Source organism: Thermobia domestica, chromosome 12, assembly GCF_964235325.1.
Source record: "Thermobia domestica chromosome 12, izTheDome1.hap1.1, whole genome shotgun sequence".
Taxonomy (NCBI): Eukaryota; Metazoa; Arthropoda; class Insecta; order Zygentoma; family Lepismatidae; genus Thermobia; species Thermobia domestica.
In genome coordinates this window covers 176,570,335-176,594,531 of record NC_137465.1, presented here as the reverse complement: position 1 = coordinate 176,594,531, position 24,197 = coordinate 176,570,335, and the positions used below count along the sequence as shown (strand labels likewise).

At 36.5% G+C, this 24,197-nt stretch overlaps 1 protein-coding gene across 2 annotated transcripts in view; it reads right to left on the bottom strand.

Moving 5' to 3' along the window:
• LOC145666849 (uncharacterized) overlaps window positions 1-24,197 on the bottom strand; it is a 51,504-nt gene that overhangs the window by 6,789 nt on the left and 20,518 nt on the right. For both annotated transcript variants that reach the window (XM_081734424.1, XM_081734423.1), the window contains exons 2-3: window positions 12,867-13,059; window positions 3,808-3,897 (exon numbers count right to left, since the gene is read on the bottom strand). In XM_081734424.1, coding sequence (XP_081590550.1) covers window positions 3,808-3,897; window positions 12,867-13,059 — 283 coding nt within the window. The remainder of the gene's footprint in view (window positions 1-3,807; window positions 3,898-12,866; window positions 13,060-24,197) is intronic.

The window sequence follows — 24,197 nt, the reverse complement described above, 5'->3', positions numbered from 1 at the left end:
GTTAACCATAGTTTTAGAAACGAATAAGGTTCATCGTTACAGAAACAAAACTATACTGGATATCATCATATGCTCAGTCAATCCTCCATAAGATATATTGATTGGTGGATCGGAACAATGCTGAAATATTATTCAGTTTTGCTCCAAGTATATACTTTAAACAATCTTAAAAATTGATAAAAATCTACTAAATTATACTTTAAGAAATTCAATTTCCGGTTTGTTTTAGAAGTTTAAAATTTGGAACATGCAATTTCATGTCATTTTTGTTTTTAAGACCATACGTAACACGAACCGAGTTAAAGGCTTGGTACAATTATGAATACAAGTGAGTTTCGTTTTACGTTGATTTCCACACTATGCGGACTCAATAATGAAATCGGACGTAGTAGACCTATAGCTTCCGATTTTAACAGATGATTAAGGCCAGAGATGGGACTTGTACTTGGGACGCTGAATTTAGATAAACCGTGTATCATTGAGCTGGCCATGCCATCATTCCTGCACAGCATTATGATTTCTGTCTACGGAGATCAAAATTAAAATCAGAAGTGGTGCTAGATTTTTTACCACTTTCGGCTGCAACAGAACAAGAAAGTTGAAGATAGTCCTATCCGTGTGATACTATGGCGATCAGTATTGAGACTGGAAATCGTAGTTTCCACCAGTACAGGTTTGAATAGCGGAATAAGGATCACGAAGAAATTTATTCTTGTGACGCTGAATCCATATCAAAAACTTATTTCTTGCTATCCTTTACCGTTTCAGCTCTATGGAGGGTCAATATTCAAAACGAAACTGGTCCATGAAAGATGAAAGCTATCCATGCGATAGTGAATACACTTCAATGAACTACTCCTACTTTGAAATTATCGTTTTCTCACTATGTTGTTCAGTGTCGAAACCGGAAATCGTAATTTCCACCACTTATAATTTGAACAGAGGTATAAAGATCAAGATGAAACGTATCTTTGGGCGTGAACCTTCACTAAAAAGAAATTCCGTGCTAACTCTTGCAGTTTACGCTCGATGAAGATCAATAATGAAACCGAAACTGGCCACTTCCGGTTGCAACACAAGAATAAAACTGGAGAAAAAACCTATCTATGAGGAACTGAATTCACATTTATATATATATATCTGCTTCTCGCTATCTATTACGTCATTTTAATATGGCAATCAATGTTGAAAAAGGAAATCGTAGATTTTCACCACTTTCAGTTTGAATAGAGGTATAAAGATTTAAAAAAAAAAAAAAAAAAAAAAAAAAAAAAAAACTGCTCTTGGAACGATGAATCCGTCAAAAGCCGTTTTTAGTATCTCCCTCCATTCTTTCTCTATGAAGATCAATATTAAAATCGAAAAATATAGTAACATTTACAGTTCTTTTTTTAACTTTTGGTTTAAATAGATTTGCTTTATTTATTTAGATTATATATGGATAGAAATACGTTTATTTGCCCTTAACCTTCTTATGCAACAACAGTTATGAAGAGGAAGAACCTACAGATTAAAATAGGATCAGAACCACTACTCGCTTTGCACCCGAGAGAAATTGTCCTCCATCTCGACTCGAACACGGAATCCCTTGATTACAAAGGCGATGAGTCTCCTGACTCATCCACGGAGGGCGTCTGATAGAAATAAGTTTTATTGATATACTTGTGAATATTTTAAGACCCACTTCAAAAGGACAAACTAGACAATTTCACAACAGAGTTATACACATCATTAAAATAAATGGACAATTTCAAAAGACTCCAGAAGACCTAATTTAGTCTACGGAAACATATGAACTCACCGAGCCAGAAATACAGCGTCTTAAATTCAATTTACATATCAATAAAAGAGGTGAATAAACATATGAATCACTTGCATTATACATACACATATACAGAAAATACTATTGGTTGCAATACATTACTTACATTCATGTTTGCTAGGTTTACAATGAATGAGAAAAGATATTTTAGATAGTCTGAGATATATGGAAACGTCACTATGAAGTTCAGAATATTTTTGAGATATTTTTGCTTTTAACTTTATTTCTTTTGGTTGAAATCATTTCTTAAAATATTTTTTTCAAAAGTTTAAACCAGCCAATCCTGAGTTTTGCCACTTCCGTTTTTAGTAGAGAGACAGAGAAGTGAGTAGAGAGACACAGAATAGACTGCAGAAAACAAACCGTTTTTGCTATTTCATACCATTTCGCTCTATAGCGATCAACCTTAAAACCGGAAATGGTCTATTTATACCATTGGTTTGCATAGTGTGTTAAGAGACGAGATGCAACCTATTCTCGGGAAGCAGAATAGATTCCGAGAAATCGTTTCTCGCCATCTCTTACCGTTTTTGGTCTGATACTTGTCGATAGATTAACGGACAGACAGACGTTCTGTAAGTCTTTTTATGTATAGCTTAGGAATTTAAAAGACAGACATAATATTTTCTATTTAATTAATGGAAGATGCGAACGTTTCTTTTCTTGGTATCCGTAAAAACCCTAAAGAATTTAACGCTTTAGAATTATCTTCGTATGAAATTGTTTTTCCAATCTGAATTAAATCAATATCATATGACTTCAAACCAGGGTGGATTGATTTAAATCAGTCTGATATAAATCACGATTTAAATAACTTGAATTTTAAAATAAAAATCGCTTATTTAAATCAATTTCCAAAGTAAATTAATGTAAGGTGAAAATACGTAAAATCTTGTTTCTATTCTGTTATTTGGATCATGGAAGATAATAGTAATATAGTGAGACGCAAATATATGTACAGCACACTATGAAAACGACTGTCGTGCAGAGGATGATTAGGGAAAATCCCGTTTTGAACGGGTAACGGGGCTATCTGCTTTCTTATTTTTAACATACGGTTTTTAAATAGTTAACTATTCCACCAGGCAAATCACCATCAACATTTAAGACGAAAATTCTTTTGTGTGCGCTTCTGTCTGTTCCCAGATAATAGGAGCGTATTTACAGGGGGTCCGATCCCCTCTCCGAAACTTTTTTGTAAAAAATATTTTACAACTTTTGGCGAAATTTATGTATTTTATATGTATTTCGTGCCGCAAGCTAGTTCTGATTTTTTAAAAATATGCCCCTGCCAAATATCAGTAACGTTTGTAAAAACGAAGTGTCATGTTGATAAAAGTTGCCGTACTTTTTTCCTTAAGCTTAAGAAACATTGTTTGGGATTGAAACAGGATTGGGAATTAATTCAAAATTCAACCCCAATACTTTCACTTAAATGGCATAATTAACATTTAATACTACTTCCTTCTCGGAATAAGAAAAGATCTCGATGGTTATGTATGTGTTTCGGCTTACGCTTCCCCAGAGGTTTTAGGAAAATGGGAAAAATGTTCTCTTTTTGAGGTTTATACATAGCTGCCCCCACCGCATTTTTAATTTTATTATATTGAAATGCCAAATGTTTAAATGAAAGGTGATGTAATATAACATATACATTTCATTTCGTGACTTATATTATACGAGAAGAAAGATTTGATCATGTTTTTCTTTTTTCCACCCTGCTTCAAACTAACTTTCGCTTCACTGTCTTGCTTGTTTCATAGCTTCTCAAGAAATGTTCCAGAGGCCAATTTGATCCCACCTCTAATTCTTATCTATCCTCTAATTGCAAATTCATAAATACAGTGGGCTCTGGACTATGTACAATGTTTCTATTTGAAGTGAAGTACGAAAGTTACGTATTAACAACTTATAACTATTCACTTATGTAAAATATACATTATTATCTTTTCCGAACTTACCCAATTTTGAACTTTCAAACATACCTGGGTGCACTTCAACAACTTCGATATTGGCCTCATCTTCAGAAATGGAACATCCTGCTTCGCTATCACTTCGAGCTTCATTGTGGGTTGCTTGAAAAATAAAGTAATAACAATCCTATATATTTTGAAATGAAATCAAATGAAACAAACTACAGAACCAAGTTAAACTTAAATCAGAACATGTATTAGAAATTCATATGAAAATGATTCAGTACACTATTTATTCTATTAGCGAACACACACCCAAATACACTACATATTTCTCTTTTATAGTTTTCACTTTATTTACTCTTTTGTAATTGAACTTTAGGTTAAACTTGTACTCTGGATTTATTTATTTATAATAGTTCTCTACACATCTAAACTCTATTTACAAAACATAGATATTTTCATATAATTACATATTTTATATATAGGCTTACATATACTAACAGAATACCCGTTCTTCGTACGGGGAGAATACGTTTAATTTCGGACATAAAGGGCTGAATTTGTATTTAAACTACATAGGCAGTGTCACTATTCGTCTCAGCGACTAAGAAACTATGGATTCAACACTAATATCAGTCATTTTTTATCATTTTTAAATACCTCTCCCCTCCTCTAAGTTGTACTGTCGAAGTGAAATGATAAAAACTTCCAAATTCCGAACCTCATCTATGAGGCAAATTTGATCGAAATCGGTCGCGTGGTTTAAGAGTTAAGTTTTATTTATTTTTATATCTCCCACTCAGGCCCGTGCTGGGATACTAATGAGGGCGGTGAACAAGTCTACTGAGAGGGCGCCCATATATATATATATGGAGAGAGAGAGAGAGAGAGAGAGAGAGAGACAGAAAGAAAGTATGGGTACCATTTTATATCAACAAATTTGTTTTAGTGTTAACGTAAATAGCTAATTTGTGGAAACCTCGAATCGAAATCCTGTTTACTATACAAAAACTTTTTAGTTCCTGTAATAACATTTCTATCAAATAAAAAGAAGCTAAATATACCAACAACTTAATATAGCTCTATGGCCTGTGAACACAGGAGATTCAGTGCCGCGTTTACAAAAGCTCTCCATTGATTTCTATCCTTAGCTAATTGTACCCAGTTTCTACTTTATATTCCAATCTCTGCGAGAAATGTTTTAATATTGTCATCTTATCTGCGCCTCTCTTCCTAATTGTCGTTTTCCCATTTAGATTTCCAGTTAGAACTTTGAAAGCGTTTCTAATTTCTTCCATTTTTGCTACACGATCTGCCCATTTGAGCCTTCTAGACTTGATGACCCTAACAATGTTTGGTAAACATATAAAATAGCTCTAGGACCTGATTACTGTTTTCGATTTTCCTTATAGTGTTCTCCAGAACAAAGTTAAATAATAATGGCGACAACGCATCTCCTTATTTCAGGCCGTTAGCGACGTGAAAGCTTGTAGACAAAAAATTTCCTACCCGGACTTTACTTTGGGATTCATTTAAACATATCTTAATTCGTTCCCCGTAAAAGAATGTAAAATTTCCTTCCATCCTCTTTTCTTCCATCATGGACTTGATTTCTCCATTTCCTTCTCATCTAACTTCCTGATATCTCACTAGGTCCATCCTCTATTTTTAAATACATTCGTTACAATTTTAACGCGCCTTTCTTATTGAGACTTCTAATATTTCATGTTCCAAATCTCATGTCGATTTTAATTTGCATAGTTCGTGCCAAGTTATCAGTTCTGCTCCGAGGATTCTGCGAATATATCTGAACAAGCCTCTTTTTACAGGATGACGCTCTTAGCTCCACACCAAATCCCCAAGCTGGAGATCATCCCTTATCGTCCATCTGCGACTGCTTATTCAAGTATGTTCGCAGCTAACCTCTTTTTTAGAGGCCTTCTCCTCGATCCACAACCTGAGGGCGCGCCATGCCGTGGTAACAGGAAGGCCACATTTCACGGAAATTAATATAGCTATATTTCAGAAATACAATAGGTACTGATTATCCAAACACTGCTTTAAAACACATAGTAACAATCAATATGCTGGATATATGGATGCATATTAAGACTGTGAAAGCTTTGGTGCCGTGAAAATCCTAAATTAGAGACTAGTGTCTATGTAGTATTTCATGAATGCATCTGAACTATCTTGATGTATCAAATTGTTTCGTTTGATAGCTACATAACTTCATAATAGTTTTGTAAGTGATTATATTCTTTATCTGTTCTCTTCCAATAGCAACTGTATGGATTTATAATATAAAACTGAAATACAGAAGATTAAAATTTAAAAATATATAATGTGATATTTCGCAGGGCATCTTATATAAAGGAAGCCTGATATCCTTAACAGGTTCTTTATTAACAGTCACTATTTGAATTTATTAAACAAAACTGGTACACAGGATAATTAAAACCACTTATCTATAATGTGATGTTTCGTAGGGCGCCTTACGTAAAGGGCGCACTATACCTTTCACGGGTTCTTTACCAACAGTAACTGTATGTATTTCTTGTACAGAACTGTGGTATACAGAAGAGTGAATAAAATTGTTCATCTTTGATGTGGCTTCGCAAGGGCGCCTAATGTAAAAGGTGCACTGTCCTTTCACGAATTCTTTACCATTAAAATGTAAGAATTTATTACTAAAACTTGTACCTTTATTTATACTGTAATGTTTCGGAGGGCGCACCGGGACACGTCCCGGTGGGCCAGCACGGGCCTGCTCCCACTCCTCCACTCTGTACCGTCAAAGTAAAATGATAAAAATCATCCCAGGCCTGAACCTCATCTATGTTGAAAAATTGACTGGGATCGAACGGGTGGTTCAAGAGCTAAGTTTTATTTATTTTTATATCCCCTCCCCCCACGCTGTACCGTTAAAGTGAAATGATAAAAACCATCCCAGGACTGAACCTCATCCATGTTGAAAAATTGACCCGAGATCGAATGGGTGGTTCAAGAGCTATGAAGTCACATAGTCACTTTTATTTTTATATATATAGACACATATATGTTGAGAAAAAAAATTAAATATACGAAGTAAAATACAAATTAAATAAAAACGAAATTAAAATAATAACATAATAGTTGTATAAACATTGAAAAATACGTTCCAACTTATTGACATAACACTTCTTACTTAATTGTTATTCCATACATAACGTCTTTTTAAAATACATGATGAATACATTCCATACATGATGAACTGAAATGCAGGATTGGCCATAAATAAAGAGTAGGAGAAGATTCTACTTAACCCTTAACGTACCAAGCCTAAATCATCAACGTTGTTCACCAAGCTGGGGTCTTCTGGGGACCCCAAGTATTATTTTAATTTCTCAATTTTTTTTTGTACTTTTTTAACGAACGTGTCATTGATCTAATTATGTAGCAGATATCTCAAAAGAATGCAGCGCACATATGAAAATCGAGAATAAATTGGTTCTCATAGTTGCAGCAGTATCACCAAATATCACCCCCTGGGGTCCCTAGAGGACCCCGCTTCGTGTAAGAAGGAGAAATGAAAAGGAAGAAGAAAGAAAGAGAACAAATTAGTAAGGGAATATAACAACGATAATTAAAGGACAGAATGTATCCAACAAAGAGTAATCTTTTAACTGGACACGTGTGAGGTTAACAAGTGAAAGTGAAAAACACAAGTGTTACTTTTTAATGAAGGAGCGGGGCCTAATTAAAAATTGATCTCCGAAGAGTATATAAGAGATTACTAACTTCCAAGCAGCCAGAAGGAGTGGAAGTCTGATGAAGACACAGTTATTGTGTTGAAACTGTTACGTGATTTTTTTTTTATTACATATTATCACATAGCCTTGCTCAGTGTGTTATTGTGTTTTAGTTTGACAATATGAAAACACGGCCTGATAAAACAGTTATAGAACCTTTAAACTAATATGTGAGAAGTTCATCTGGACAACTAATTCAGCTAGATTTTAATTGTTTTATTGATTGAGAGACAGGTGTTATTGTTAAGCTATAGTTTATAACCGATTCATAATTTTCATTTAAAGTATGTGTAGGTGGCGTAGAATCATAAATACTGCCAAAATACTTAGCGAACCCATTTGCAATTTCTTCATGTGAATTTAATAAATCATTTATATGCGAGGGTCACTACGAAAGTTTTGAGATGTGAAATAACTTACATACTTAAAATCAATTTAACACTTATATTTTCTCAAAGTATTCACCATTACACTGTACACACTTTTGCATCCTCGAAAACCACTTTTGGAAAAAGTGTTGCCAGTCTTTTTCTTCAAGTGTTGAAAGTTCATTCTCATAAGCCACTACAGTTTCTTCAGGGCTGCAAAATCTCTTCCCACGCATGCGATCTATGATCCTGGGGAACAGAAAAAAATCACATGGGGCCAGGTCAGGCCTATACGGCGGATGTCTTAAGTTTGACCTCCGTAGATTCTAAAAACTGAATTGTGATGCTGGCCGTGTGTGCGGACGCGTTGTCACGATGAAGCAGGATCCCATGCAATCCAGTTCTTGGACGCCGTTCCCGAAGCTTCTGGAACATTTTTGTTATGCAAACAGTGGTGTACCATTGAGCATTAACAGCCCTTTGTTCTTCAAGTGGAACAGTTGCAAATGACCATATTTGGAGAAGAAAGTAGCGACTATCTTCTTCCCCACACTTCGCGGTCACTTCACTTTCGTGGGTGGATTTTCATCTGGAAAGATCCAAACTGTAGACTGGCGTTTATTTTCAGGGTCAAATTGATAGATCCAAGTCTCATCACCAGTAACAATGTCAGAGACGCGTCGAGAATTGCCTCCATCAAATCTTGCACGCATTTTTTCACACCATTCCACACGCATGCGCTTCTGCTGTTCAGTCAAAGTGCAAGGCACCCAACGAGATGAAACCTTCCTGAGCCCAAGAGGATCATGAAGAATTTTTGTTACTGCTGGCGATCCAATGTTCATTGTAAATTCAATGTCCTTGAAAGTTGTTCGAGGATTTTCTCGAATCATTTGTTCCACAGCGGCAATGTTTTCAGCTCTCTAATCATCTTTAAGTGGTGTCCGGCCTCTTCTGAATCCACAAAACCACCGAAAAATTGTAGCACGGGAAGGAGCAAGGCCTCGAAATGCCCCCTGCAAACGGTCAAGGCTTTGTGTCTCGTTTAAACCACTTTTGAAATCGTAAAGGATCATTGCCCGAAAATGTTCCCTTTCGAGCTCCATTCTAGACAGCCGAATACTGTTCACATCAACAAACAAGTGAAGGAAGGCGATACGGCCATGCCGATAAGCGAGGCGAGTTGAAACTTGCTTTGCTTCTTCGCTCTGGATACCACTACCGAACGCAATTGTTGGAATTCAAATACTGTGCCACAAAAATGAGTATCTCAAAGCTTTTGTAGTGACCCTCGTATTACATAATCAGGCCTCCCAGCAGGACACTGAAAAACTATAAGACAGTTTGGGTTAAACAATAGAATATTATACTCTGAAGCACCGAAAAAATATAAATATAAAAAATATAAGAAAAGGCCACCCTTCACACCAATGGGCAACTGGAAACAAGATTTAGATTAATACAGAATGAGAGTATATATTGTGAAGTAGCTGTGTATTAGATGTGAAGTGTAAATTCAATTATTTTATTAAATTGCATTATCAACAACAGAAGCATGAACTCTTGAAAATCCAAAGGAATAAAAACTTTTATTAAGATTGTACATTCTCAGCCAGCCTCTGTAAACACACATTTGTTAATAAACTCGACTAGTTTCCTGATTGCATTTCTGCATACCTTCAAGCATAGACTGATACTTCCCCATTCATTGAACTCTGAAGTCATCATTCTTGAGCCACACAAAACCAATGAGGACACAACAACAAGGGGGATTCGCCACGAAGTTGAGGAAGGCGCAGGATCATCGGACAAGCAGATCCCACCATTGGAGGACGACTGACTCCATGTCTAAAGAATGCCACTCTGCCGGTTCATCGCCGCAGACACTTTTGAGTTTGTCAGCAGAGTAGTAGAATGAAGTTGAAGAAGAATATTATCGCAGAGACCTATCACAGAGAGAGTTCGACGCCCCTAGCAGTCCAGCAAGATTGAATTCCAGTTGTTGGCTGTTACAGAACATCCAGGTTCCTCCAGGGCAAACCCTTCATCGTTCCAGATGACCAGGACGACGCCAGCTTCGTTGGAATTATCAGGCTAGTGCTCATTCCTACTTCTTAATTACATCCTTTCTCTTTCTCACCTGTTTCCCACAACCAGTAATTTTTCAAATTAGAAACATTTGAATTTTTATTTAAATTCAACCACAATTTCTCAGTTAAGTACCGTGTTGTGCATCAGTTTCATCCCCATTTGGTTGCGTTCATTTGATAAGTATTCTGAGCTACAACTGATGGCACAGCACCAGCACAATATAACCTTTTACTTTTTGAACTTCAGATCTTTATAATGGAACAGAAAGATTGATAACTTATTTTTCTGTAATGAAATAATTGAATCTAATTAAACATTGAATTATTTGATCAACGTATTTCCCTCTGAAATAAATAATGTTAACAGCATTTCATTCATCATAGCTCTGCAAATTATATATACACACTTCTAACAACTGTTATACAACATAAATTTCAGGACATTTCCAGAATTTTCACCATTTTCTGCTTTCCATGACTTTTCTAGGGCATTTCCAGAACACACTTTTTTTTTTCCAGGACAGTAGGAACCCTGCATATTATGTACAGCAACATTGGAAGGCATTGGGATATGTTGATGAATACCAGCATACCTCGATGCCTAGCCAATACTACTGCACGCACTGCTGAAAGAAAATGCTAACAAAACTTGCGTTATAAGAAACTGGAGCAAGGTTCCTTAGCTAACCTTCTATGGGGAAGAATAAGCACAAAGAAAAACAAAGAAAAAAGTGAACATGGGAAGATAGGAAAAATAAATTAAAAAATAATACTGAGGATTAGTGATTAGTCCCTCAGAAAAAAATATGCTAAAACACAGTTAGCATATTGCTAATATAGGAATTTCCATAATCTAGGAAAAATGTGGAAAAATAGGACAGCTGGAAGCTCTGTATTATAGAAAAATTAGATTTTATTTCATTTCATTTATTTACTCTATCTAACCAATAAATGGTGTTTGAAGAGCAGTGCACATGTGCACTCATGTCCAAAATTATTGTCGTATGTCTATAAATATGTTGTTGTAGCAATATAATTTGATAACGAAATCGCACGGTATTGCTTACAATGTTAGTATATGTATAATCGGCAAAGACATGTATGTGGCAAATTTCATGTCAAAAGAGCAGTAAATAAGAACAATAAAACGAACATAAAACTTCCTTGTCCATTTAGCAATATTTTGTTTTACTCATTCTAATTTTCGTATTTATAATTCTTTTCCTATGAAATTTACCACAAATATACATTTCCTGATTATACACATAGTATCAGAATTAAAAGTACCCTGCAAAATCATTATCAAATTATATTCTTATAAGAAGACAGTTATAGATGCGACAATCATTTTGGACATGACTGTACATAATACTATGTAAGACTAATAATAAATAACATGATTTACAGAAGTGATTATAAATATAGGAAAATATCTTACATCGTTACACAGATATTTCTCGGTATTCTTTTATACTATAAAATTCTTTCTCTATTAGATACGTTTTGTTTAAATTTATTTAAGCTTTTCTCCGTTTTTACATGATTGGGCAAAGAATTGAATATTTTATTTTTCAGATATCTAGGGCCCTGCTGTACCAGTTATAATCTAGTAAAGTAAGACTCTTTGTTTTGATTGTTATAATGATTTTTCACATCTCCATTTTGCGTTAGACTGAAAACGACTTCATATATGTAAACAGATGGAACTGTTAATATCATTAACTTTTTAAACTACGATCTGCAGCTTGTTGTTTAATGTAAGTTTGTAATGGTACGGATGCCCTGTTTCTGTTGAATATAATTTGCTTTCAGCTGCGTTACCCCAAAATAGAATGCCATATTCTAATATTAGGGTATATTGAGCCATAGTAAATTCATATTAAGCTTTATAAAGTTAATGTGTCTTGTAACACTCTTAAAGCATATAGCCTCGAGTTCAGTTTATGTATAATTGCTTCGATAGGACTATTCCATCTCAACTGCTCGTCTATTATAATGCCTAAAAATTCGTTTAATTGACAAGCTGCATGAATGGGTTCTTTAGACTTACTGTGGATTTATTAATATTTTTAGCATGTGATGAATGGAAAAGTATATATATATTGTGCTTTCGTGTTGTTTAGTTTGACTATTACCAGACTAAAAGCCTTTTTTTTTTTTTGGTCTTGTACATTGTTTACAACAGACTTTGTATCTTTTCCCTTGATAATAACATACAGTATCATTTTGGTTAGTTAAACATGAAAGAATAACCGCCATATTTACTTAATGTTCCTTTTTTGCTGGATAAAAGCACGCAGTGGCAGTAAGTTGAATTTCTCAAAAATCCCATTACTTTATAAGACATTTATTTCTATCAAAAATACTGAACTGCTGTACGTATAGTAGTAACGCTTACATTCTTTTAAGTGGGTGGTCAAGATTTATTGACTACGGATGTACAGTCCGCAGCAAAAAACCCTGCAACATGAGCATTTAGCTTTATTGTGAAACTACGCCTAACAGCCCAGGGAATGAACATAACGTCTAAGTGGCACGAATCACACCAGGAGAAACCTCGGTGTCCTCCCCTGCATACTTATTTTGGAGCAAAAGACTTCGTCGTTTCACAGTAAACTTCATGCTCATGTTGCAGGTTTTTTGCTGTGGACTGTACCAGCTATGATCAATAAACTTGGGAAGGGTAGGATCACTTTCCATTCCATCACACTCTAAATGTGATAAATATAAACATCCTAAACTTATCAGGCGAGTACCTGGTAGCAGGATAAAGATTATGAGAAACAGACACGGAAAGAAGTGTTAAGTCGTTTGATTGAAGGTTTCAGATCTGTTTGCAGGGCAATATGTAAAGGATTCGTACAGGAGAAATATATTACCTCTCGATGTCTCACCACCTCCTTCTATTCCTACGGACGCTTCTTCTCCAATTATAGCAAGCACTCTCTCCTCAATGGATGTCAGAGGTTTAACTCGATTTTGACTTCTATCCTTTTTCGAATAATTGTTGTGGAAGAACTTTCTTGCATGTTCCCGACTTCTTGACTTTAAGTCGGCCCACTTTTTCTTTATCTGTTGGAAATATAGAACTTATGTAAAATGATAATAATAAATACGCAGAACACTTAATAAATACCAAGTCAAAAGTATTAACATGTAGTATTTAACTCGGAATATAGGATAAAGTACTGTCAATTATACACTAAATGCATGCTTATAACTAGATAGAAATTCGTTCAGTAAAATAGTCTGTGATCTTCTCTTGATTTCCAATCGAAACTCTACTTCGATCGAGCTTTAAATCCACTTTCGATTCCAGGCCTGTAGTGATTCGATAGCAAAGATCAGAAAAGGACTGGTAAAAATTCTGAATTGTCTCCCCTCCACTACATAACACATTTTTGGTTTATTCGTAACTCTCACTTTAATTTCCATATATAAATTAATATTTAAAATTATCAAAATACACTGTATTAATAATGCTTTCTGATATTTTCGTGTTGTAATAAATCCTCCAAGGAACTTTTGGTTTCGAATTACAAGGGTTAGTCATGTCTTTCATTTACTTGCATTTATTACGATACAATGAAGGTCAGTTAACATTCAAAGTATAGCCTGTCATGTTGGACTGTCTGCAGCCGCTTTCCTGCCATTTTCTCGATTCCGTATCGATACTACGTCTTATCCTTAGAAACAAAAAAAAGTCAACCATTGCTTTTTCCACTTCCTGTTCGTTGGTGAAGCATCGTGATTTCAGGAATTGCGTCATAGGCCGAAATAGTTAGTTATCCGAAGGAACAAGATCAGAACTATATGGCCGACTGTGGCATAAATTCGATGCCGTCAAGTTCCTGAAATTTGTTTCAGCCGTGTGTGGTTCTGCGTTAGCCAGTTGCAGCAGGACGCGCTTTCGGCTCAACAGTTACGGATATATTTGGCATGGTACAGCATACATCCACTACAATTGTTCGGATTAAAGGTCGGCACTGACGGTATGATCGTTAGAAACGAATTTGAAGTGAGTTATCTCCTCGCAGTTCCATCAAACAAGCATGATTACGGTCCTATAATTATGCTCAAAACGGCCCTATTTGACGACTGATTCTGGAATCTGTCCCTTGCTCAACCACTCTTTTTGAACATCCGAATTTCGAAAAAACTTTTTTTTTTTTTTTTTTTTTGGTCGCATGATAATCCGTTTCAGGAAACGAACATCACGCGCACTCAGGAGCATTTGTCGACACACACAAACACACTTTCCTCTAGGCTTGAGATGGAATCAACCCATGTGGAACAATGCAGCAACTCCTGATGGTTCTTCGGAAATCGTGAAGGTGACGCACTACAGTGACTAGGACATGCCGAGTTGATTTGACAATCGTCATGTTACTCAATGGTATGTGTATGACCTCAGAATTTTTTACCCTGGGGCACTCGGACCTTGGCTAATCTTTGACGATTTTACATCTTGCACGAAATTTCTAGAACCACGAGCTGTTGTAGTATGGTTCACTGTACGTTTCCCTTTCGCGTGGCAAATGAATTGGCAGGGTTGAAAAAAGTATTTTTAAATTTTATTGACTTGTATTGTTTTTTAAAGAAAGGAATAAAATTAAATGACGTTTCTTTTGTTAATTGGTTAACTACGAGGGTTTCAGGTACCTTTATTAAATGATAGTGAAATAAAAACGGAAGCAGGAATTTCCTGATATTATGTTGTGTTTTCTACAAGGTGCTCCTCCAATTTTATGAGAATGGTCTGTTGTTCAGTGAATATACACTTCGGGAGATTGACTTTCTACTAGTTTGTCTTTGTCAACTTGAACGTGTTCAAAAATAAATAAATAAATAAATAAATATAAACGTTAGTTTTGCGTTCATTCATTGCCTTGTATTACTTCCGTCACTCCACAGAGAAATTTTGATCCAAAGTTAAAACTTACTCCGAGATGGTGTTTTGTCTAGGTTGAGAAGGCTAATCTAACTTAACCTACTTTGTATATTTTGGCACTTTTTGGCTCGCATTTAGTATCTCTCCCAAATCCACACATGTTTTATGCCAGATATTATGTTTTGCCCTAGCCTCGTTTATGTGTACACGCACCGTCGGTGACATCTACTTCCTATGGACGCAGCCCGTCGCTATTGCTCGGACCCTCCTGCTATACTCCCGCCCTGACTCGGCTAGATAGATTCGTGCTTTTTAGTGGCGTACGAACACTGAAGTCTTCCTAAAGTGAATTAACAGAGGAATGCAAGTACACACCCCAATCAACGATTATGGACCCAGAGTTACTACCAAGTGATTTGGGGGAGAAACTAAATAATATTTCTTTTTTTTCTCCGATTTCCTGGGGAAGTTTACCAGAAAGCACCAGAAAGTTTACCAGCCAGTATTCAGAAGGTCTAACCTAACCTAATTTAATACACTTTGGAACTTTTTCGAATTTTTCGTGTGGTCCGTCGATACACTATAATGCCTAGTTCAGATTATATTAGGTTATGTTAGGGGTAACTATTTCCATCATTGAATTCATATTCCCTTATGTGCGATTCCGGTAAGTACATAGTCTCTACAGCATTTCGCATTTTTCATTTCTAAGACATGTACTTCTTTCCATCAATTACATTTCCCTTAGTTCAATTCACTTCTCCCGTAAATTTTCTACTTTTTACCTGCTTTTGGCCCTCTTCATCTACACACTGGGAATATGAATACAATGATGCAAATAGTTACGCTTAATCTAACTTAATATATTTACGTAAATTAGCGAAATTGTAAATTTCTTCGAGAAAAAAAAAAAAACTGCAACCCTTCAACTAAACGTAAGTCCTTGGAGTATGCTTAGCAGAAGGGGTCCAGCAATTTTTTCTTAATATATATATATATATATATATATATATATATATATATATATATATATATATATATATATAGATAGATAGATAGATAGATAGATAGATAGATAGATAGATAGATAGATAGATAGATAATTTCGATAACTTCTGTTCTGATTAGGTTAGTTTAGGGTAATTTGTTACATTATGCAAGTGTAGGGGTCCGGCATAATTTTCCGAAAAACTGATAGAATTTCCCTTACTTCTTCTAATATTAGTTTAGTTTAGGTTGCGTTATTTTAGGTCTAAGTACTTGCATCATCCATCTATCACAGTTATCTTTCATATGCAATGATTTATTTTATCCGTCATAAAACACTTGTAATGATTTTAAACTAGTAACACTACAATTGTAAACCTAAAATACTGGTGTATTACTTTTCATTTAATTCTATCTTGAAAGTACTTGATAGAACAATGCTTTTACTCTGTTGAATATGTGCAAAATAATTCGTATACGTAAAATTAAATATATAGTAAGTACATTAGTGAACCGATAGGAATAAAAAATGTAATAATAGTATGTATGTTTATGTACACCGGTATATATACAGGGTGTTTCAAAAACATCGACAACGTTTGGGAGGTGATTCCTCACAGCAACGTAAGACAAGAAGGATCGGAACACCCTGGGTGCACAAATGCTTCCTTTTGGAATTAGTGCCTTCCATTTCAACTCAGGCAAACAAATATAAAATTGTACCATCACCATCTTAGATATTGTTGAAACTTTTTTTTATAGCAATTACACATGTTTTTAAGAGACCCATATTTTTTTGTTTTGTCGAAAAAAATTTTTCCGCCAAGTAATGGGCCATCAAAGACGGGGAGTACAATTTATGAATTGTAGAAGACATGGAAAATGGTCAACTTCAGAGCCTCACCATTCGGTTATGGAGACAGGTAGAGTTATAATTCTTGTTGTAGTATGTACATAGGGATATAAATAAAATATATTTTACTATAGTTTGGTTTGCGCATGCGTATCTTTTTTTACATAAATTAACAAATGAACGTCAATTTATCTGAAAAGTCGAAGTTTGCGAATTTTTTTCGAGCACTTCCGGTTCGAATTTTAAAATCCTGTTTTTACGGTTGGTAAGACCTAGCTATCCGCTTTCCGAAAAAAAAAAATGTATCGCTTCTGTGTGCAACCGTTGTCGCAAAAAAAAAAAAAAAAAAAAAAAAAAAAAATCGAGAAATTGTAAAATTTTCAAAAATCGACATTTTTGGGCGCCATTTTCTCGAAAACACAATCTTTTAAAATTCTGAAATTTTGTCAGATGGTTTAACTTTACATGAGTAATAAACACACCAAATACCATTCTCGACCAATGCTTCATGAATTAACTGCAGCCTTTTAAAGTCAGCGAAGTTTCGTTAACTTTGATGTCACAGTTAGCAACACTGGAAACAATAAAAGTGCAATGATTTGATGATGTTTGTGGTTCACATTCATTAAATGAACAATAAAAGGTTTTCTTGACTGTTTTTATTATTATTATTTTGATCAAGAAGGCTCTCTGAAATAGTAAAGTGAGCCTTCCCCTACTCCTCCGTTTTCTTAAACCGAAATAATCTGACAAGGGAACCTTCCAAAAATGATAGTTGCAGGGAAAGATGTAACCTATGCCAATTGAAAGAGCTGTAACAGAGATGTTCATTCCCAAAAAATTAGCTGCCCATAGCAATAGGTTCAAGAAATATAAGGGGTGAAAGTTCGGGAAACAGCAAGGTTGGACAAGGAGGGGAAAGTGCAAGTTCCGCAAAAAAGGTGGGCAGGGCAAAATACAATGCTGACAAGTGATGTATAGAAAGAGACTTGCCACTATAGGGCACAAAACAAATGAAGGCCACCAGCATGGTTAACAGTGTTGCCAACTGCAATGAAAAGTACATGTTTTGCAAAGAGCACTATATGAAGTGAGTGAAATATTCAGTGTCAAATGTAATGTAGAACATAAGATTTGACGTGTATAATCAGTGGTACAATATAACAAAAGAAAATAGAAAAAACAGAAGTACGAAAAATACGGAAAAGACGAAGTTGGCCATAATGCGCCACATTTGATCACGAGCTGTGCATATTAGAATGAACAAAACAAGAAGCACCAACTATGCAGGAAACCGACGTAGCTAGAGTCGAAAAGAAAAACGAGTTCCAAAGTTGGCAACACTGGCCATGAAAATCCAGACAATTCTAATATAGTTAGGCCAATCGCTTCACAAAAAGAAAATTCCGGCTACAGGCATTAGCCTGCACATCATTTGTACATGCTCGTCAACATTGTACGTGCAATTGTTCGATGAGACAATGGTCCAAACAGAAGATACACTACATTAATAGTGAGCACAGCGGAATACTGCCAATCCGTCACACATAGTACAATGATCGCCTGTGGATGTCTCGAAACAGTACTCTAGAGGTGTCGGAACCTTTGGTGGTCTATCTATCACATATCCACACCTGTAGAAAGCAAACATAATCAATGGCTTGATCTGCTGTGTGCTGCTGTCTGCAGTATTATCACCGCCTATATGTTATATCCAGAGTGTCCCACCTAACTCTGCGACTGAAATAGTCTCAAAGCGAAAAAAAAAAAAAAAAATGTGACACATCCAGTTGTGCAGGAATGTACCCATGTCAGCGAGCGACAAACTTCTGTGAGACGCAAGTGTCCCCAAGTCCCCCATCATAGGGTCCCAGGGGCCAACTTCAAAATTTCAAATAGCACCATCGGTCGAGTTATATTTCTTTCGATAAATCTTGGAATATGCAACAACGCATATCAGAAATATTTACTATATGGGATTTCAAAATGGCCGCCAAAAATATCTGCTCGGTGAAAAGAACAACGTGCATTTTTGGCGGCCATTTTGAAACCCGTGCTTCATATAGCAAATGTTTCTTATAGGCGGTGTTGCATCTATCCAGAGAAATATCATCCGCCTCCTGTTCCCATTTGAAATGTTGCGGTTGATTCCTCGAGCCTTATGATAGGGGCCCTGAGGGACTTGCTTATTACAAAGTTTTCTTGGCCCTCGACATGAGTACATTCCTGTGCAATTGGATTTGCAACATCTCTTTTCGCTTCGCAGCAATTTGAGATCACAATGTTCGATGCCATGTTAAGACACAACATATATTTGTGGCCACAATTTTGAAAACCATGCTTCATATAGCAAATGTTTCTTATAGGTGTTGTTGCACATTCCATGATCTATCGAAAGAGGTACCACTCGGTCTCTGTTGCCATTTGAAAGTTTGAAGTTGGCTTCTGGGGTCCTATGATGGACCTGGGGGCACTTGCTTCTCACAGACTTTTATCACCCCCTGACATTGGTACATTCCTGCACAACTAGATCCGTCACATTTTTGTTCGTTTAGCAAATCTTCCAGGTCACAAAGTTTGCTGGGACACCCTGTATATTCCCACATAAGACCCAACCATGACATAATTTTCACTACTTCTATTATCAGTTGTTGGCTCAACCCAACCATTTCATGTTCCCCTACTTGACATTGCCTCAATCACTCTAGCATTGATGCATTCCAAGTGATGCCTGTTGCCGGAATTTTCTTTTTGTGAAGCGAGTGGCCTAACTATATTAGACTTGTCTGGATGTTCATGGCCAGTGTTGCCAACTTTGGAACTCGTTTTTCTTTTCGGCTCTAGGTACGTCGGTTTCCTGCATAGTTGGTGCTTCTTGTTTTGTTCATTCTAATATGCACAGCTCGTGATCAAATGTGGCGCATTATGGCCAACTTCGTCTTTTCCGTATTTTTCGTACTTCTGTTTTTTCTATTTTCTTTTGTTATATTGTACCACTGATTATACACGTCAAATCTTATGTTCTACATTACATTTGACACTGAATATTTCACTCACTTCATATAGTGCTCTTTGCAAAACATGTACTTTTCATTGCAGTTGGCAACACTGTTAACCATGCTGGTGGCCTTCATTTGTTTTGTGCCCTATAGTGGCAAGTCTCTTTCTATACATCACTTGTCAGCATTGTATTTTGCCCTGCCCACCTTTTTTGCGGAACTTGCACTTTCCCCCCTTGTCCAACCTTGCTGTTTCCCGAACTTTCACCCCTTATATTTCTTGAACCTATTGCTATGGGCAGCTAATTTTTTTGGGAATGAACATCTCTGTTACAGCTCTTTCAATTGGCATAGGCCACATCTTTCCCTGCAACTATCATTTTCGGAAGGTTCCCTTGTGAGGTGGAAATTACGATTACGAAACGCACAAATTTCAAGTTCACTTACTTAAAATGGTCTTCCGAAACAAAATTTCACTGATTTTTTAAAATTATTTTATTTTATTTATTTTTTTTACATGGACCAATCATTTGCTTGGTTGGTGTCTTCTTCGCTAATAGCATGTAACCGTGCAGGGGCTCCAATAGGTGTGGCTCACTCACAACTCGTCCAGGAGTGGATCTAGGGAGAAGAAACTTCTTTTTATTTTATATTGGGTGGTTGTGCCAGTCTTCGACCACCCGCTAGTTGCCGACCACTTTTCACTTTAAAACCATATATTAGGTTGATTTTCCGATAAAAAAAAGCATGCTTTTCTGTTATAATTGAATTGCAGCTTATTCTGAATCAATCACAAAGATACTGTCAAAATATATTGCACATGCATTCAGTAATAGCCAATCAAATGTATGCCTACGGAAGACGCACTGAGTTTTCGACAACTTTAATCTGTTGCAAATGGGAACGACATCTCCCTGTTTTTCGTGCTTTTCCATAGTTTTATCTCACCAGGTAAGAAATGCACATATTATTCTGTTACATGGAACTGTAGAGCACATTTTGTAATTAGATTTTAGTGATAACTGTAAGATATGAAGAATAAATCAATAAAATGTAGTGGTCGGACAATGACTTATGAAATATTCTTTGTTAACTAGTGTTCGACCACAGGGTGGTCGAGCACTGAAAAATAGTAGAAATATCAGTAACGACTAACTTACGATTCATCTGCATGAAATGAGTACCTAGTTACCAATTCTGAAGTTATAATGGAATACGAAAACATTTACTAGTGTTCGACCACTACTTTTCGTAATACATTTGTACTGGTCGAAGATTAGCTGTTTCTTTCTCAGTGTCCGACCATGCTTTGCGTTTGTATTATCTCGCAGAATTTCTTGATTCAAACACTAATTCAGTGATCAATTTACATTTGTATAATTATCTGCTGAGTCTTACCGTTAATACATGAATATTCATCGAATGGCCGTGGCTCAGTGGTAATGGTGAAGAGGCAATCCACCGAGGATTTGAATCCCTCTCAAGAGCAAGGGTATTTTTAATTGTCCTCGATATTTCTCTGTTCGTATCCCTGTCAGGATTGGATTACCTCCAATTGGCTCGAGGAGCATTCAGGCTTAATGTCTCGGCGAAGATGAACTTTGAAAAAAATAGTAAAGCGTTTGCTTAGCATTCGGAAGGTCCTCGGTTCGATCCCAGCGGTCGACCATCTTGGCTGAGTTCTTTCGGGTTTTTCCTCAGTCACACCAGGCAAATGCTGGGATGGTATCTTCAAAATAGGCCCTGGCCGTCTAACTTCCAACAACCTCTCCCCCATCCTATCCCGGTCGGAACCGTAGATGCCTAAAGGCCATAAAATACATTCAAATTCAAGTAACTGAATATTCATGTAGTTTCCCAACATTTTCATGGAAAATTAATGGCACTGTTAGGATATGATATTTAATTTGAATAATAAATTTATTATATTTGGTCTAATTCGTTTAATACTGAACTACATTATTCTCGCTTCGTCGTGGAACGCATTTAAATATTGTTAGCGGAATAGCTACTATCAGCTTACGTCTGGAATACATCTTTTTCCTTGCATGTCCTTAAGAATTTTTCTTTCTTTCAGAGATAACGATTGAGCAGACCTAAGCTTAAACTGCCAGCTTATTCGAACGAGGATCTACAAAAACCTCTGGAGGCTTGTCGCAAAAAAACGCTCCATACGAACGGCATCAGCAATCTATGGAATTCCTCGGGTAACGCTGATGGATAAATTTCATGGTCACAGTTCCAAAAAGCGAAAATAGATCCAGAACCATACTTAACACAGAAAGAAGAGGAGGGATTAGCAAACTGGCTCCTTAATGTGAGCAAAAGGGCTTTCTACAGAAGAAATACGATCTTCTGAACAGTGTTAAAAAATTGTCGATTCAGAGAAACGCAAAACGTCGTTCAAAGACAATCGAGCTGGTGAAACTTGGTACTACACTTACTTAAGGAGACATCCACAAATTGTGTCCCTAAACTTTGAACAAGGCGTGGTACGTTCTAACCGAGGAAAACATTCGCTTGTGGTTTTAGGACCTTGAGAAATACTTGAAACAAACGGGACAATCTGATATTCTAAATGATTCTGAGCAAATATTTAATGCTGATGAATCCAGCTTTCAACTGTGTTACAAATCAGGAAAGGTATTGGGGTCCAAAGTCTGGAAAAATATGTACGTGGTGAAGGGCAGCGAGAAAGAAACATTAACACTGCTTTGCACTTTTTCCGCAGCAGGAGAAATTGTATCCCTGATGGTCGCATATCTGTAAGACATCTTCCAAAGGACGTCATCAGTGCAGTTTCTTCAGAGATTTTCATAGGCAGGTCAGGTCAGATAGTGGCTAGTTGCGAAGTGAAACACTACGAATGGATAGCAAACGGCTTCTTAAAATGGGTGAATGATTCCTCTATTAAGAAACCAGTCCTTCTGCTAATCGACGGCCCAAGACTCACTTGGCAATGTAAGTCAGCGAATTTTGTTCCAGCCATGCTATAGTACTCTACTGCCTTCCACCAAACAGCACACATATTCTTCAACCCTGCGTCGTATCAGTGTTCAAATCGTTTTCCTGAGTTCTACATGGAAACAGTAAAACGTTACACGTGTCATTTCTGCTAATTAAAAGAGTGATATACAAGGTAGCAACACAATTAGTAATTAAAAACGAATTTAGAAGATGGGGTTTATACCCCTTAAACCCAGAGAAGACGAAGCATGTTTGGTGCTGCATTTCACTGAACCTTAAATGAATTTGGTGGTCCCTTTCTTGACAAAACTATCACAAAATTACTTAATCTCAGCGACTATTGTGCGAAACTGCTAAGTCATGCCTGAAAAACTAATGATGTAACATCTACAGATGCTATTAGTTTGGTAAAGTTATGGTTTAGCCTTCATTGTGTAATTAAAAGCACATTAACCGAGTAGTGGTTGATGACTAAACAGTAGGCGGTCGAACATTAATGAAAAATGGTCGAACACTAAAAGAAATCAGTTACTGGTGTTTCTCCGACTAATATTACATAAATGGTATAAGTTATCTCAGTTTTGGATAAAGTATAGATAAAATATAGTTTTAGGAACACATGTGAGCCACTTGCATCCTCCTAAGTTGTTCCGTTGAGTGAAAAACGATTAAGGACCATAAGAAAATGAGTTAGGTGGTGGAGGACTGGCACATTTACCCTACAAATAAAACCGATCTCAGAGTTTGGAGTCTTAAAAGTAGCTTTAAGTAGCAGTATTACCCCCCCCCCTCCTCCAGAAGTCCGTCCTGGATCCGCCCCTGCGTAGCACATTGTCGATAGTCACAAATGCTGAAGGTCCATGTGGAAGCATAAACAGCACTTCAACTTCACGTAATTCATGATTTATTTATATAATATTTCCGCTACGCACCACTAGTTATCATACATATATGTATGTAACAAAAGTTCCTTTTTGCAGATTTCTTAAACCTACACTTTGAATTGCAGAAGTTCGATTTTGGGGGAAGCATGAAGTTAGTTCATGATGACCCGTTACTGCCATAAAAACTTCGCCATTTTCCGAAAGCCAAAGATGACTTCGTTGAATACCAGTTACCGGTCGCATACTTTCCCTCTTTTTCTTCCGGAAGTCGTCGAATTCAGTTCCAGGCAACAAAACGAGAGTAATACCCGGAGTTTGTACTTGCACTATACTCACGAATTCTTCTGCGCTTTTAGTGGGGGCGCGGTGGCTCAGTGGTAGAGTGTTCACCTCCGGTGCTTGGGGTCCCTGGTTCGATCCCAGCTCGCGCCTGTGAGCTTTGTGGTGGACAAACACCATGCTCGTGGGTTTTCTTGGGGTTATCTCGTTTTTTCCCACTTTCTGCATCCCACCATTTCATTCATTTCTCATAATCACAGTCTTCTTTAGCCTAACCGGCATAAGCTTGGGACGTAAAACTTATAAAATTTCATTTCATTTCTTTTCTTCTGCGGTTTTAATACTGGCAT